At 33.1% G+C, this 15,529-nt stretch overlaps 3 protein-coding genes across 3 annotated transcripts; 1 reads left to right on the top strand and 2 right to left on the bottom strand.

The window, feature by feature from the left end:
- Positions 1 to 3,439: 3,439 nt before the first annotated feature.
- On the bottom strand, positions 3,440 to 3,753 carry MONOS_2530 (uncharacterized protein; the record flags this gene model as incomplete). The annotated part of the gene is made up of 2 exons (XM_067872455.1): positions 3,440 to 3,542; positions 3,584 to 3,753. The coding sequence occupies 2 exons, from the start codon at positions 3,751 to 3,753 to the stop codon at positions 3,440 to 3,442; spliced, it is 273 nt and encodes a 90-aa protein (XP_067729251.1).
- A 90-nt stretch (positions 3,754 to 3,843) lies between these two features.
- MONOS_2531 (uncharacterized protein) lies at positions 3,844 to 5,819 on the bottom strand (the record flags this gene model as incomplete). The annotated part of the gene is made up of 4 exons (XM_067872456.1): positions 3,844 to 4,471; positions 4,593 to 5,339; positions 5,382 to 5,615; positions 5,746 to 5,819. 4 exons carry the CDS (start codon positions 5,817 to 5,819, stop codon positions 3,844 to 3,846), a joined length of 1,683 nt encoding a protein of 560 aa, XP_067729250.1.
- Positions 5,820 to 9,519: 3,700 nt separating this feature from the next.
- Positions 9,520 to 10,281, top strand: MONOS_2532 (uncharacterized protein; the record flags this gene model as incomplete). The annotated part of the gene is made up of 1 exon (XM_067872457.1): positions 9,520 to 10,281. The coding sequence occupies one exon, from the start codon at positions 9,520 to 9,522 to the stop codon at positions 10,279 to 10,281; it is 762 nt and encodes a 253-aa protein (XP_067729249.1).
- Positions 10,282 to 15,529: the final 5,248 nt, after the last annotated feature.

Here is a 15,529-nt window from a genome sequence, read left to right as displayed (position 1 = left end):
AAATTTTTTTATTTCACAACTCATCTATTACATTTTATTCAAAAGATCAAGTTATAATTTCAAAAAGGGGGATATCAAATTTTGTTATCAAAAAATTGGTCAGAGTTTAAAAAAAAGGAAGGGATTTAACTGAAAACCAATTATGCAATAAATAATAATGATATCTCTTCATATCTTGAAGATACAACAAACACACCAGTTTTTCACACATTCCAGCCCTTCACATCCTCGGAAACACAAGCAACCCTTCCTCCATCAATTGCACGAATGGCCAACTCAAAAAAAGGAAAAACAAATATATTAACGTTCAATCTTTAAATCACTTTCACAAATATTTGTCACCACCTCCCCTTCATATTTATTATCTCTTCCTTCAAAAGAATGGTTATGTTAATTCTTCATCTTCCTCTTCTTACACTTTGTGAATTGAACTGACTTCAAAAGCATACTCTTATTATGGTTTTCTGGATCAACAGATGATATTTTTGTTTGTAACGATAACGTAGTTGGTGTATTCACATGGGTGATTCTTTTTGAAAAGTCACAAATGTTTAATTTTCAAATATATCAAAAATTTCATATTTTGCTCAAATTTCTGTTTCAGCTCACAAATCTCCTCAAGAATGTTTGAAATTGCATTATCAAGAAATAGATTCCATTTAAGTTAAGTTTAGTGTATGTTAATATAATTTTGAGCAAAATATGAAAATTTTGAAGTATTAGAAAATTTAACATTTGCGACTTTTCAAAAAGAATCACCCACATGTCAGAAAAAAGATAAACAGAAACAGAAAATACAGGAAACATTCTCGAAGTGCAGCCCACAAGCCACACTGTCAGTCTAAGAAAATTATTAATTCACCACACTATTCTCCAATTTCCAATCGGCTTTTTGCATTCTTCAGCTCATTAAACTCTCAAATATTTCTTCTCATTCAATAGTCAACTTCTTTTTCTTTTCCAGAAAAAGAATTGAATTGAGCATTCAAGTGAGTCGTTTCTAACTGTTTAATACCCATTTTTTATGTGTTTCTTTTTCCTATCTTTTTCTCATTGTGCATTTTGTGGAACTTATTTAAAATGGAGATTGAGTATTTTGTTGTGAAGTGTTTTCTTTTGCTTTGTATTGTTGCGCAGCAAAAGGAATAAAAAAGGTGATGACAATGGGAAAGGAAAGTGAGTAAATAATTCTTTTTTTTGTTTCGAATATCTTTCTTTTCGAAGTGCAAATGACTCTCATCAATTCAAGAATTCAAGTTGGAAAATATGACAAAGACAAGAAAAAATACAGAGGAGGAATAAGAAGAAGAAGCTCAATATCCAATCATTCTTGTTTCTATTCCCCTTCTCAATTAATGAATTTTTTTTGGAAACAATCTCATATTTTATTGTCTTGAATGAGTAATTCCATTCAATCAACGTTATCTCCTTGCGTTTCTTCATCGTCCATATCTCATAAATTCTCTTTTAGGTTTAATATAAAAAAGCATCATTCAATGAATTAAGATCAAAATTATCATTCAAACTTCCTGAGAAATGTATTATTTTGTTTAGTGATCATGGTTTTTTTTTTTCAACTAATGTATTTCTTTCTTTTCATATGAATTAGTGTATTCATCACAGATTATATGTTCATTTGTGTCTGTGCTGTCACATTCTTTGTTATGAATATAAGAGCGATAATGTTCATTGTGAAATCAATTAGAAAACGAAATACTTGATATAATTTTTAAATTCTTATGTAATTTCAATGTGCAGAATTGCAGAAAATATTTGTTATTATTGAATAACCATAATTCACAAAATTATCTTTGTACACAACTTTTTGAATTTTTTTTTTCAAAAAAATTGAAACAAAGGAAAATCAATAATTTGGGTGTTTTTTTTGTGACTTCATAAAAAAGATCAAAAATTGAAAAAATAATTTTTATTGTGGTATGTATTGATCAAAGAAAAAATTTGATTTTTCATAAGAACATTGCTTTTATTTCTGTGATATGTATATGTTTTTTATTTTGGTAAAAAACATACCTTTTTTATGCTTTAGGTAAAAAAGGTTTTTTTTGATCAAGAAAAATAAAAATGAACCTAAAAATTATAAAGTTTGACCAACAAAACACATCAAAAAGTCAAAAAAAAAGACTCTTAACCTGTTTAACAAAGCTTATAAAAGGGGAAAGAAATATTTAAAGAACTTTAAAAAATGCAACAAATATGTGAATTTTTATTTTTCCGTAGAAAAAGAAATGTGCTTTTCATTAATCGAGGTGAAACCTCACAAAATTTTCCGGCATTACACAACAGTACTACGGATTCAGCAAACAAAGATAGTATTATTCAGGAAACTGCAGTTTATAAAAATAATTGACTCAATCTCGAAACTTCTCTTTTTATTCTTCATGAAAAATACAGTTTTTATTTTTTTCTCGATTCACCACATCGTTTCCTATCATTTCAACTCGACATTTTTAAATTCTCCTTTTGTTTACTGCTTATTTTTCCAAAGTTCCTGCTCATGTTGCTCTGTGTGGAAATCAACATTGAATTCGCCTCAACCATCATTCGTTTTTTGTTCACGCTATTTCTTTCCCTTTTTCATCATCATCTTCCTCTTTCTCTTGATCATCCTTTTCTTTTGTTTTTGCTTCCTCTTCATTTAACTCTCTCTCCATCATCTCTCTCATCTCCCCCAATTGCAACTGTATCTTTTCTCCACGAGCAACCTATTTAGAGGGACAAAACTGTTTTTCTACAGCTCTTCTTTAAATCTGTCCCCTTTTCTCTCTTCTGCTCTCAGCATTTGTAACAGTTAAATTATAGCATATCCAGTTCTTCCCTCCCTTTAAAGTGAGACTCATTCTGAACAGTTTATCCCTTCCCTTCCCTTTTTACGGCTCTCACACATGTTTGCTCTCAGAGTAATTTGTCAGCGCATCATCGAAGTTTTCTGAGAAGTCTATAAGTTCTATATTATTGGCCGTTCTGTGAGCGTTATCAATCAGCAAGAGTTAAGATTGTGGAACACGTTGAGGCTGGGAAGAAGAAGAAGAAGAAGAAGGGAATGAATGAGAAGGAGTAAATGGTTGTTGGATGCTCAAAAACATGGACGAATTAATAAGTGATGAAGTTCAATGAGAAAGAGGATGAAGAGTAATATTCGTTTTTACAGCAAGATCAGCAGCTGAATTAAAAGGCGCAACCGAATTGAGGGCGGGGTATTTTTGCATCAGATCCATCGCCACTGAATTCAGCAAAGCGGAGAAAGATATCAATTTTGAGAACGACAGCTCATCTCTTTTCCCAGGCACACTGTTCTATCTGAATGTTCTTATCCCTTTCTCCATCTGAAACAGCAGCTGTGATCCTTTCCCTGTTCCTTTTCTTCCCTTTTTGTGTGCCACTTCTGTTTCCTCTTTGCACGGCCACCAGCCCCGCCACTTCATCCCACTTTCCTTATCGCAGCTCCGCCCTGCTCTGTCTCAAACCGCTCATTAGCGCACTCATCAGATCCAACCGCGTTCTTGTCTGCCTCGCGTTGACTGCTGCATAAACAGGCATTTTCCGTATATTCCACACAAATTACCCATTTTCCTCGCTTTTGATACGTACATAACGGCAAGGCACATCCAGTTCATCGCTCAAACCTTCTAAGTCAGAATTCGCTAAATCATTCAGCATGCAGTCCAATTTCCGCTCTCTTGTCAAAATTGGCGTTTGGCTTTCTTTCGCCTCTTGCTGCGCCTCGCTTGCCATTTTGTTCTCTTTCTGGTTAATCGGAGTGCCGGTCTCAAGGTGTGGTTGTAGTATTCCTTGGATGCTGCCAAACGGATTCTTGTCCTTTTCCTATATCTTCTTCACCATTTTCTCCATTTTCCTGCACTCCCGCTCTTCCTTCTCTTTCTTCTTCTGAATTTCCTGTTGTTTCATCAGCCGAAGCAGTTTTTCTCTCTGGTCATCAAATTCCAATGAAATCAACGTGATTTTCGCCTCTTCATCGTCCACTTTCAATTTCTCATTCTGAAACTCATCTTGCATCGCCCTTGTCACTTCTTTGTTCAAATTCTTCATTCCCATCACAGCCAACGTCACCACTTCTCCTCCTTCTCCAACAACAACAGGTGATAGCGGAGTTGTCGGTGCACCAACAGCTCCTCTTCCCATCTCCATCTCTTGGCTGTACGCAATCAACGCTCTCCCTCCGACTCCTCTCCATCCGCCGTCCATTCGCTTCCCTCGCGTAAAGTGTATCTTTGCAAAGGCTCCTCTTCCTGAAGTATATTGTTTAGGTTGCGGAGAAAGTGATGGCGTTGGAGAGTTAATTGTTGTTATGTTCTGTTGCTGCTGTTTTTGTTGTGCTTGAGATGAAAGAGGCTCTGGTTTTGGCTCATCATTGTTCGTATTGCCTTTTTTGTTGTTTTGAACAGACTCTTTTGTATTTGTAATCTTTTCTGCTTCAGTTTGATTATATTTGCTTTTCAAACAACCGCATTGGGGTTGTTCATTGAATCCTCCAAAATCACTTTTTGATTTTCATCTTTTCCTTCATCTGCATTGCCTTCGACTTCTTCCTTTTCTCAAGATTCTTCGTATACCGCTTCACCATCCGAAACTCTGCAAACAGCTGCAGCTTATCAAACACATCTTGTGCGAGAACAAAATATTGTCTTCTCCTTCTACTTCCGAACGATTGCTTCATCCTCCTCATCTCCTGCTCTTTGCTTGTCGGAAATCTGTTTCTAGAAGAACGAAGCAACAAGAAAGAAGAAAAGGAGGTAGAGAAAGAGGAGGAAGAGGAAGAGGAAGAGGAGGAGGAGGAGGAGGAAGAAGAAGAAGAACGTGAGGCACCAGAAACAGCAGCCACTTGCGCACAGCGGTTGAGATAGCGTCGGAGGAGGAGAGGATGCATTGCTCTTTTGCAGCGAGCCATAGCAATTTCAGAACGATGAGGCGGCTTGGGGTGGAGAGAGAGGTCAGTGACTGCTGGAGAAGACGAGGAAGATGAAGATGAAGAGGAGGAAGAGGAAGATGAAGGAGAGGGTGAAGGAGATGATTGAGGAAGAACAAGAAAAGATTCATTGGGCAATGAAGAAGGAGATGTGACTGTTCCTGTGCCAATACCAGCAATTGAATGTGTCAAAAAGGTTTGTGTTGAATTTTGATTGTTTTTTCTCTGTCTTTGTCTTCGAAGCACATAAGACGGATTCTGAAGAGTTGCTTCTTGTGGCGGAAGGATCACAGGAAGCGGCAGACGCGGCGCATGTTTTCTTTTGAAGTCTTCGATGTTTTCGTCAATTTCTTCTTTTTCGGCTCTTTCTTGTGAAGAAAGAGATAACTTTTGACTGTTCGGATGAAGAGGAAGATGAAGATGAATCGTTATTTACCTTTCTTTCTTGTGGAATTTGTATGCTGCTGTTTTTGATGATGATGTTGAAGAATCAAAAGAAGAAGAAGAAGAAGTTGAGATAAAACAATCATCTTCTTTTTCATTTCCTTCTTCGCCATTTTCACCGTCTTCATTTTCATAACCGTTTCCTTCTGTTCTATCTTCATAAGACGTTGTCCGCTCAATTGAATCATAAAAAGACAGTTCTGAGTCAAATTCTGTATCTATATAACTGCAAGTATCTGAACCCGTTCCAGTGAATGAGAAAGAACAATAAAAAAGAGAAGGAGAAGAAGATAAAGCAGAAATAGATATAGAAATAGAAGAAGAAAATGGTATTTTATCTGCATTGCTTCGTAAACATCTCTTTGTCTTCATCTTTAGTCTTCTCAACTTCTTTTCCTTCTTTTTCACTTTCTCTCTCCTTCTCTGACATTATCTTTCATTATCTAACCTCTTCGTCATTAATGGATTTCTCATATGAAAACAATAATTTCTAAAACTCATCATTCGACGCTGCTGTAAGTTATAGAAGAAAAATGATGCAAAAGACTCCATTTTTCTGTCTGTTGTATTTTTGTTAATAAATACCTGTTTTTGAAATGCCCAGCAGTGGTGGTACAAATTGAGTAAAAAGTTAGAAAGAAACAACTTTTTTGATTGTGAAACGGGTTACAGACGTTACAGAAATTGAATGCGATGGGCAAAATAGAGCGATCTGTTCATTGATGTCCATTTTGTAGGAGGAGGAAATCAAAGAAGAAGAGTGTTGTGATGAACTTGAAGAAAGAAGAAGATCTGTCAGAATCCACATATTGATTGCTCGTGGCAGCTCTATTTGTGCTTGTGATGTTACACAAAAAAGATGTACTATTTGTTGAGGATATTTGAGGAAAGAGAGCATTTGGTGGAAGCTGAAATCATTTTTTGAGGCAAAGTGAGTATGAAGTGAGGAGGAGAAGGAGATCTGCGATGTTTGAACAAAGTGTTATTCACAGAAGATATGGAGTGACGGTTAAAAGAGGAGAACTTTTATTGGAAAGAGGAGATAATTCCTGCTTTTTGCGATGTGCACTTGACTTTTTCCATAATTGAAACAACAAAGCAGTTTGTGGATGACAGATTTGAGAAGGAAGAAGAAGAAGAAGGCATTGATGACGAAGAGAAGAAGTGTTTAGTGGTTCGTGAAAAGAGGAAGTCTGGCTGCATTGGGGATGAACAGTCAGCTGTATCACAGGGATAACAGTGGTAGCAGAAAAGGCGGTGTATTTGGTTCCCAGTTCAGTCTTTTTTATCTGCTCTATTTCCAATGGCAACAGAAATGCTGGAAAGAGCACATAGAAAAGATACATTGCACATCCTTCTCAATTAAAACTGATAGTAAAAATAATAAGATGCGGAATTTTCTTGTATTTTGAAATTTATTGGTTATATCTATTGAAACAATGACATGAAAAAATCAATTTGATAAACAAGAAATGAGATAAAAGCAAAATCATCAATAAAATATAAAAATAACAAACCGCATTAAATGAAAAATTTCTCTTTCATAACATTTAATGTGGAGATTATTTTAATTGATTGAATGGGTCCAAATATACAGGAAACATTAATATTCTCACTGATTTATCAGCCTATGTTGTTCAGACAGTCAATGCTCTTTGGATTACCATTGAAGACACAAACAAAATGGTCGTTGCAATCAACATGCAAATCCCTCTAAAGAATGTTTGCTGGTAAAAATAAGAGCAAGTTCATAGTTGATAGTTCAATATTTTATTCAAAACAAAAAACATGCATTTTAATAATGTATTGCAAATTAATAATAAAAATCAACTTTGTCAAAAATGAACAACAGTTATCAAAGTCACATTGAATAGTCTTTCTGTTTGTTTCATCAAAAATTGTCTATGTGCCAAACAAAATTACCAGTTTCTAAACAAATAGGTCAAAATTCTTTTATTAATGAAAAATAACAACGATTTGTTCCAAACCTTTTATACAGCTTTGTCGTTATATGTCAAACGTTTTCACATATTAAATATATAGAATAACTGTAGAATAATAAGAAAAATCTTCGAAGACAGTGCATGGGAAACAATTCATTTCACACAACACTTCATCCCAAATAAAAAATATGTTAAAAAACAAATTATTACCAACTTTTTCCACTAACAGATTTTCAAAAAAAGCATCAAACATGTTTATTATTGTTATTTATTTACATTGAGCAAAATAGATCATGGTATTCTTAATGGCGCCATTAATAATAATTTGTATTTTTTATGATCAAAAATTTCAAAAATTTTTCAAAATTTTTTATTTTTGTTTCATTTAATTTGTGAATATTATTGCTTTATTAATGCAAACATGTCATCCGAAATTGGTTTTTTATTATTTATTATTTAAATATAGGTGAAAATATATTTTTTTTATTTTTCATTGAATTTTCATTTCAAATGAGAAAAATTTCTTTGAAAAATTAAACATTCAAAAATGTTTTGTTTTTGAACGAACTTGTTTATTATTATTGTTCTATTCAATAAATAACTGTTTTGATATCAATATATTCATTGTTGAGTAACAACAATGGTTGATGAATATTCAGTAATGAGAGAAACATAAAAATAAATTCATTGCTAATTCGATAACAATCATAAAACAAAATAACACACAAATAACATTAGCACTTCATTGTATTAATCATCATAAAAATAGAAAACAACATATATATTTCTTTTCTTGTCGCATCACTTTCAAAGGAATATATTTTTACTATATCATCATTAAAACATTTCCCGACAGTCAAATAAATATCAATTCATATGAACAATAAAAGATTCAATAAAAAGCATAATAATATCAACACATACATGGAACCCTTGGTGGAAAACCCGGGAGGTCGTGGAAAACCCGGTAGTTAAAAACATTCTGTAACGTCAATTTCTTTCTTCATTCTGGAACAACAATCTTTTATAATTCCTTTTGGATTACGTTCTTTAAATTTTTGAGTTTATAAAAAGAGAAAACGAACAGATATAACATATTAATTATTTCATTCTACTGATAAAAAATGCTTGAAATGTTAAGATTGATAAAAGAACAAATCTCAGAAAAAATTGAACTTTTACGTTTCATTTTTAAAATTGAAAAAAACAGTTATTATTTATCAGTTTTTTTCGTCCTCTGAACATGAATCATCTTCATCATCAATTAGAAACAAAAATAAAGAAACAATAAATACTCCTCCAACAGACAAAGTTTCATCATCCTTCAGCAACGAAAATATGTGGATCAGTGGTCAACTAATGGAATATGTAACTTCACCCACTCTTATTCCTTTTTATGCGTACCAAAATCTTTTCTCATTATTCACAAAAAAGAACAACACTTCAACACAATCAAAAAATTCACATCCCATTTCAAGAGATTATTCAACAAATATTGATTCATTTATTTCTTCTTCATCCCAGTCAACAGTTGATGTTTTAAAACCCATATCAAATACTCCATCAAAAACAGTAAAAGGGTTGGCAAATCTTGGTAACACATGTTATCTTGCATCTCTGCTTCAGTGTTTTTCTTCAATCACTTCACAAAAACCATCAATCATTTCTAAAACACGCTCAAAACAAACATTATCATATCAAATGATGAGTATTTGCAATCAAATCCTCAAAGATGGAAAAAAAGTGCATTCATGGATCCCATCAATTGTAAGCATGTGGGAAAAATTTTGCAGATACGGAAGCAAGCAGCAGCAGAATGTGTCAGAAGCATTAGATAATCTTTACAAACTTTTTGAAAAAGATGGATTGATAAAGAAAGATTGCTTTTGTCCTGTTTTGATTTCTCATTTCAAATGTTTAAAATGTCAATAACTCACATCACATATCGACAACATCGACAATAGCATAATCATCAATTCTTCATCAACTCACAATGGTTTATCTTCTTTGTTTTCAACTGAAATACTAGACAGAAAAAATAGTGTGTATTGTGAAGAGAGCAAAGAAAAATGCTGCACTGCTAGGTGGGAGGAAATGATTTCATTTCCAGAGGTACTAGCCCTCTCCCATGAATGTACTGATCTTGCTAGTTCTGCTCCTTCAAGAACACTATTAATCGAGACTGACATGTCGAACAAACGTTCATTTTGCAAAGGATTTGCAAATGAAAAAGATTCAACATTTCACAAACACAACAAAGAAACAACGTTCTATCATTTCATTGGTCAAGTTCTTCACAAACAGTTTGATAACAGTAATGGTCATTACATTGCTGTTGTGGAAAGAAAGAAAGGAATTAGAAAGATGTGGATCACCTGTAACGATGATGATATTAATGAATTTGATAGTGACAATTGGGCTAAGTCCTGGAAAGATCTTTACACCCAGGGGTACACTCCTTCGCTATCATTTTACATTAAAGATAACTCACTATCTACGCATCCAACTATTCAATTTGGAGGTTCCTCTATTTCTTCCTCCTCTTCTCAATCTTTAAATATCAACAACAAAAACACAGATACAACTTCATCATCATCGTTTATCACTCCACCGCATCATACTTCTTCCATTCCACATCTTTCTTCATCAATAACAACTGACTATGGATTGGAAGCACTGAAAGAAAAACGAAAGAAAACGGGCATCTTTTCTCTTAACGAAAAGAGATTAATCTTCAAGCCCAAGACGAAATTATGGAAAGAGTTTACAGATGAAACAAACATCAAAGTTTCATTATCTCACTTCTACAAACTCACAACCAACTTCTCTAAAGCAAAAAGACAAACTGACCTTTGTGAAATGTGCGAAAAGCTGAGCGATTTAGAAAATAAATTGAAATCTTATCAAAACAAAAATGGACTTTCTTCTGCCGAGTTTCATACACTTTAATTACTTCGTCAACATCGTCTTGTTGCAGAAATGCAACGAAAACATAATCAATCAACAGTTAATAATCTGAAAGAGGGAGAAGCAGTCTTCGGTTTCGACTTCAAAGAGAAATGGAAACTCCCCATCAGAAAGAACCAACTTCAACAAGAATTCTTCAATTATCAACAGGTTTCTCAGTTTACTGTCATTTCACTTCTTAAAAAAAAAAAATCAACAAATAAAAAGAACTTTCAACTTCTTCTCCGACTGCCTCTCAAATGATCACAGATTTGTTATTGAGTGTCTGGAATCTGTGATCAAAAGACACTTCTTCTCAGACACTCACACTTTCAAGTTCTTCTACGTTTCAGGTCCACACAACCGAAATCGCTTCCTTTTTCACTTCATCCTCTCCAAACAAACGAAACTTCTCAAAAAGAAAAAAACACAACTCAATTTCTTCGCTGAGCATCATGGAAAAAATATTTGTGATAGTGAATTTGGTGCATTAGTTAATGCAATCGACAACAATCTTTCTACTGAACACATCACTACACTTCATGACTTAATCAACTTCTTCGAAAACAATATGAATGTTTCAACATCTGTTTCATCATCTTCGCAATTGAAAATTTTTGAATCATCCTCATCAAACAACTTTCGATCGTCAACATCTATCAAGGAGTGTGTTTATGAGAGGTACTTTGAAGAATATGTACCATCTCAGCAAATTTCATGGCCATCACTGTCACTCCCTCACATGAAGGACTATTTATACTTTGAGCGCAAGGGCTCAGTTGTCTGCGCATCTGCTGTTGGATATCTCCCTCAACGCTCTCTAATTGCCCTCGAATCTTCAACAATGAAAGAAAAAGTTCAACGTTCAAGAAAGTCATTTCACTCTGATATTACATCATCTAACTCTTCTCTTCTTTCTCAATCTTCTCAAGATCTTCTTTCAAGGAGATTTGAACTTCTTCTTGACTCTTCTTCTATTAATGAATCTCAAAATTGTATTAATGGTGTCCCTTTTTAAGAAACTAGTTGTTGTGTATGCTTAGCTGGCACTCTATCGGAAGGGTGCTGGACATGACTGTTCGTATTTGATATTGCAGCCTTCGGGCTGCTTTATCCGGACCTGGATACGACGAACAGCCTCCCAGGTGCACAACAGTTAGAATCCGATTGTTTTCTTACTGTTTCTGTCCCAATAATGTCACTATTTTCACTTTGTAATAGTCCCGAAATTTATTTATATATGTCTAAATAGAGATTCATTTTTTGATGGGTGTTGTGAAGAGTTTCAATGATTTTTGGATTTGATTTTAGGAAAGGAGAATAGCTGAGGGTGTGAAGTGATGTTTCATCACTGTGTCTGCCTTTTTTCTCTGTTGAATTTGATCTTTTTGAGTTAGGACAAGAGTTATATCAGATAGGGGAGAGTGGGTGGAAAACAAAGGATAAACAGTCAAGTTTGTTTTTGTACCTAAAGTATTTGTATTCTTTTGTGTTTCAAATTGACTGTGATACCCTTGGTGGAAAATGCGGGAGTTTGTGGAAAAGCCGGTAGTTTGTGTTTTTCAAAACCGTTTCAAAAAAGAAAATACACGTTTGTTCGATTTGAAAATGAAATTTAATATTCGTTAATGCCTTGTTCCTGTAATATTTGAGATTCTGTTTCAATATTTTTTGTTACAGATGTATGCTTTGAGTTAAGAATTCGTCTGAAGAAAAATCAAAAACCACGAAAAAGAATAACAATAATATTAAGAAAAAACCTGATATTAATTTGAAAGATGGATTTATACAAAAAAATTGTCAAATATTTAGCTTTCCATTTTTTTCAGACTTTGCAATACGATCAATTCAATTTTTGATCAAAAACATAATGATGGAATCATCAGAAAAATTATCTTCAAATTCTCTTCATCGACTATTAGCAACTTCCGAATATCGTCAATTTTCATCACCTTCGCTGAAAGTTTTCGAAATAAAGAAGAAATATCCTTTATCGTGGAAGGTTGCCGTGGGGTCACATGCAATATCCAACGGAGCATGGGCAAGAGGGATAGCTGCTATCAAAGCAAAGCGTGAAGTCGGAAAAGCTGGACGGCCAACAATAATAACCAAAAATCAACTTGAAAAGGTGGAGAATCAAACAATAGCTTTATTGTCTGAACAAAAAATTATTCGACTAAAGGACATACAATCGATGGTTTACAGACTTTTCTATTTTATTAATTAATTATTTTGATTATTTAGATTCAAGAAGTGATCGATTCTGAAGCAGAGAACGAAGAAGAAAAAAAGAAAGTTAATTCAAAATATTCATATGATCTTATTAAAAGAAGCTCCATTTTGAAAGCTTCTATATCAAGGCCAATGGAAATAGCAAAGATTTGTGCGCAATCCCCAGAAACAATACGTGTGTGGTTCGAAAAGTTGTCTGCCATAATCACAGCAAATGAAATTAATTCGACAGATATCTACAATTTCGACGAATCTTCCATCCGAGTTGGTGATGGAACCACAAAACTTGTCATTTGTTTAAAAAATCAATCACCTCCTGCTCCATCATCTTTGCCGAAAACTGAAAATGCAACAATTTGTGTTTGCATTTGTGCAGATGGGTCACATCTGCCATTCTTTTTAATATATCCACGAAAAAAGAAACCTTCTGTATTTTCATTTCTATCTTCGTTCAACGTGAATTATTTAGGATCCACATCCGGATGGATTTCAACGGAAATATTTCAACAAATAATGATAAAGGAGTGGATTCCTGTGATAGCTGAAAAACGAAAATCATCAACATCAAAGAAAGCACTAATCGTTTTGGATAACCATCGAACGCACCATAATTCAGTAGTCAAAAAGTTTGCAGAACAGAACAATGTGATCATCGAATATTTTCCCCCAAATATGACACACCTCCTCCAGCCCTGTGACAATTGTGTTTTTGCTAGATTGAAACAAGTGCTACAAAACTCTTTCGTGAGACCAGTAAATTTCTCAACTTCTTCGTTCAGAAAAGCCTTGGCAGACGTTTTGCCGGAAGCTTTGTCAGCAGCTACATCTCCTTCCGTTGTGAAAACAGCCTTCCTAAATGCAGGTGTATATCCTGTGGCTGCTGCACCTGTGTTGCATCGAGTGCGTGATGCTCCATTATCTTCAGAAAAATCGACGTCATCAAATTTGTCCTCTCAAAACATGAAGAAAAGCTTATTCAAAGAATTTTCTCCAAAAGAAAATCGCCAAATGAAGGAGAAATGTGATGAAATGCATGGAACTGAAATGAGGATACAAGAAAAAATTAAAGAAAACTGTTCTGTTTTCAAAGAAGTTGAAAAAGAAGAACAGAAAGTGATTAATGAACCACTTTGTGTGAAGAAAAAGATAATGAGGCAAAGAAGAAAAAAGATAGATGATGATTTTATGTACGGAAATGAAATAAGTTGTGTGTTCAATAGCGAAGAAAATGAATCAAAGGATTCCAGATCCAAGCGGAGTTCGCTCAAAAGGAGAATTATTGACGATGATTCATGTTCAGAGGACGAAAAAAACTGATAAATAATAACTGTTTTTTTCAATTTTAAAAATGAAACGTAAAAGTTCAATTTTTTCTGAGATTTGTTCTTTTATCAATCTTAACATTTCAAGCATTTTTTATCAGTAGAATGAAATAATTAATATGTTATATCTGTTCGTTTTCTCTTTTTATAAACTCAAAAATTTAAAGAACGTAATCCAAAAGGAATTATAAAAGATTGTTGTTCCAGAATGAAGAAAGAAATTGACGTTACAGAATGTTTTTAACTACCGGGTTTTCCACGACCTCCCGGGTTTTCCACCAAGGGTTCCATGTATGTGTTGATATTATTATGCTTTTTATTGAATCTTTTATTGTTCATATGAATTGATATTTATTTGACTGTCGGGAAATGTTTTAATGATGATATAGTAAAAATATATTCCTTTGAAAGTGATGCGACAAGAAAAGAAATATATATGTTGTTTTCTATTTTTATGATGATTAATACAATGAAGTGCTAATGTTATTTGTGTGTTATTTTGTTTTATGATTGTTATCGAATTAGCAATGAATTTATTTTTATGTTTCTCTCATTACTGAATATTCATCAACCATTGTTGTTACTCAACAATGAATATATTGATATCAAAACAGTTATTTATTGAATAGAACAATAATAATAAACAAGTTCGTTCAAAAACAAAACATTTTTGAATGTTTAATTTTTCAAAGAAATTTTTCTCATTTGAAATGAAAATTCAATGAAAAATAAAAAAAATATATTTTCACCTATATTTAAATAATAAATAATAAAAAACCAATTTCGGATGACATGTTTGCATTAATAAAGCAATAATATTCACAAATTAAATGAAACAAAAATAAAAAATTTTGAAAAATTTTTGAAATTTTTGATCATAAAAAATACAAATTATTATTAATGGCGCCATTAAGAATACCATGATCTATTTTGCTCAATGTAAATAAATAACAATAATAAACATGTTTGATGCTTTTTTTGAAAATCTGTTAGTGGAAAAAGTTGGTAATAATTTGTTTTTTAACATATTTTTTATTTGGGATGAAGTGTTGTGTGAAATGAATTGTTTCCCATGCACTGTCTTCGAAGATTTTTCTTATTATTCTACAGTTATTCTATATATTTAATATGTGAAAACGTTTGACATATAACGACAAAGCTGTATAAAAGGTTTGGAACAAATCGTTGTTATTTTTCATTAATAAAAGAATTTTGACCTATTTGTTTAGAAACTGGTAATTTTGTTTGGCACATAGACAATTTTTGCTGATGCAAACAGAAAGACTATTCAATGTGTGTTTGATAATTGTTGTTCATTTTTGACAAAGTTTGTTTTTATTAATTATTCACAAAATACTCAAAATTCAATTATTGTATTGCTGTTAATGTGTGATATGAAATTATTATTAAATTATCAATATTTCACTTCATTAGGAAGTGTATCGGAAATATGAAATGTCACAGAACAAAAGCATTGTGAGAATGATTGAAAAGTTAAGAAAAGAATTGTATTAAGTATTGCATATGTTCCGCAGACAGAGCAAGAAAGATGAAGATGAGCAGAAAGTGGAAGAATACACGGGAAATAAGGATAAAGCTGAACTGAAAGTTGGTGGAGATGGAAGCGAAAAGGAGCAAAATGCTGATGAGCAAGATGATTCTTTCGAGAAAATGGAGAGAGAAAATGATGAGAGAGT

Source organism: Monocercomonoides exilis, assembly GCF_001643675.1.
Source record: "Monocercomonoides exilis strain PA203 chromosome Unknown scaffold17-1647472, whole genome shotgun sequence".
NCBI lineage: Eukaryota > Preaxostyla > Oxymonadida > Polymastigidae > Monocercomonoides > Monocercomonoides exilis.
The sequence above is the reverse complement of the archived record's forward strand: the minus strand, read 5'-3'. Positions and strand labels throughout refer to the sequence as shown.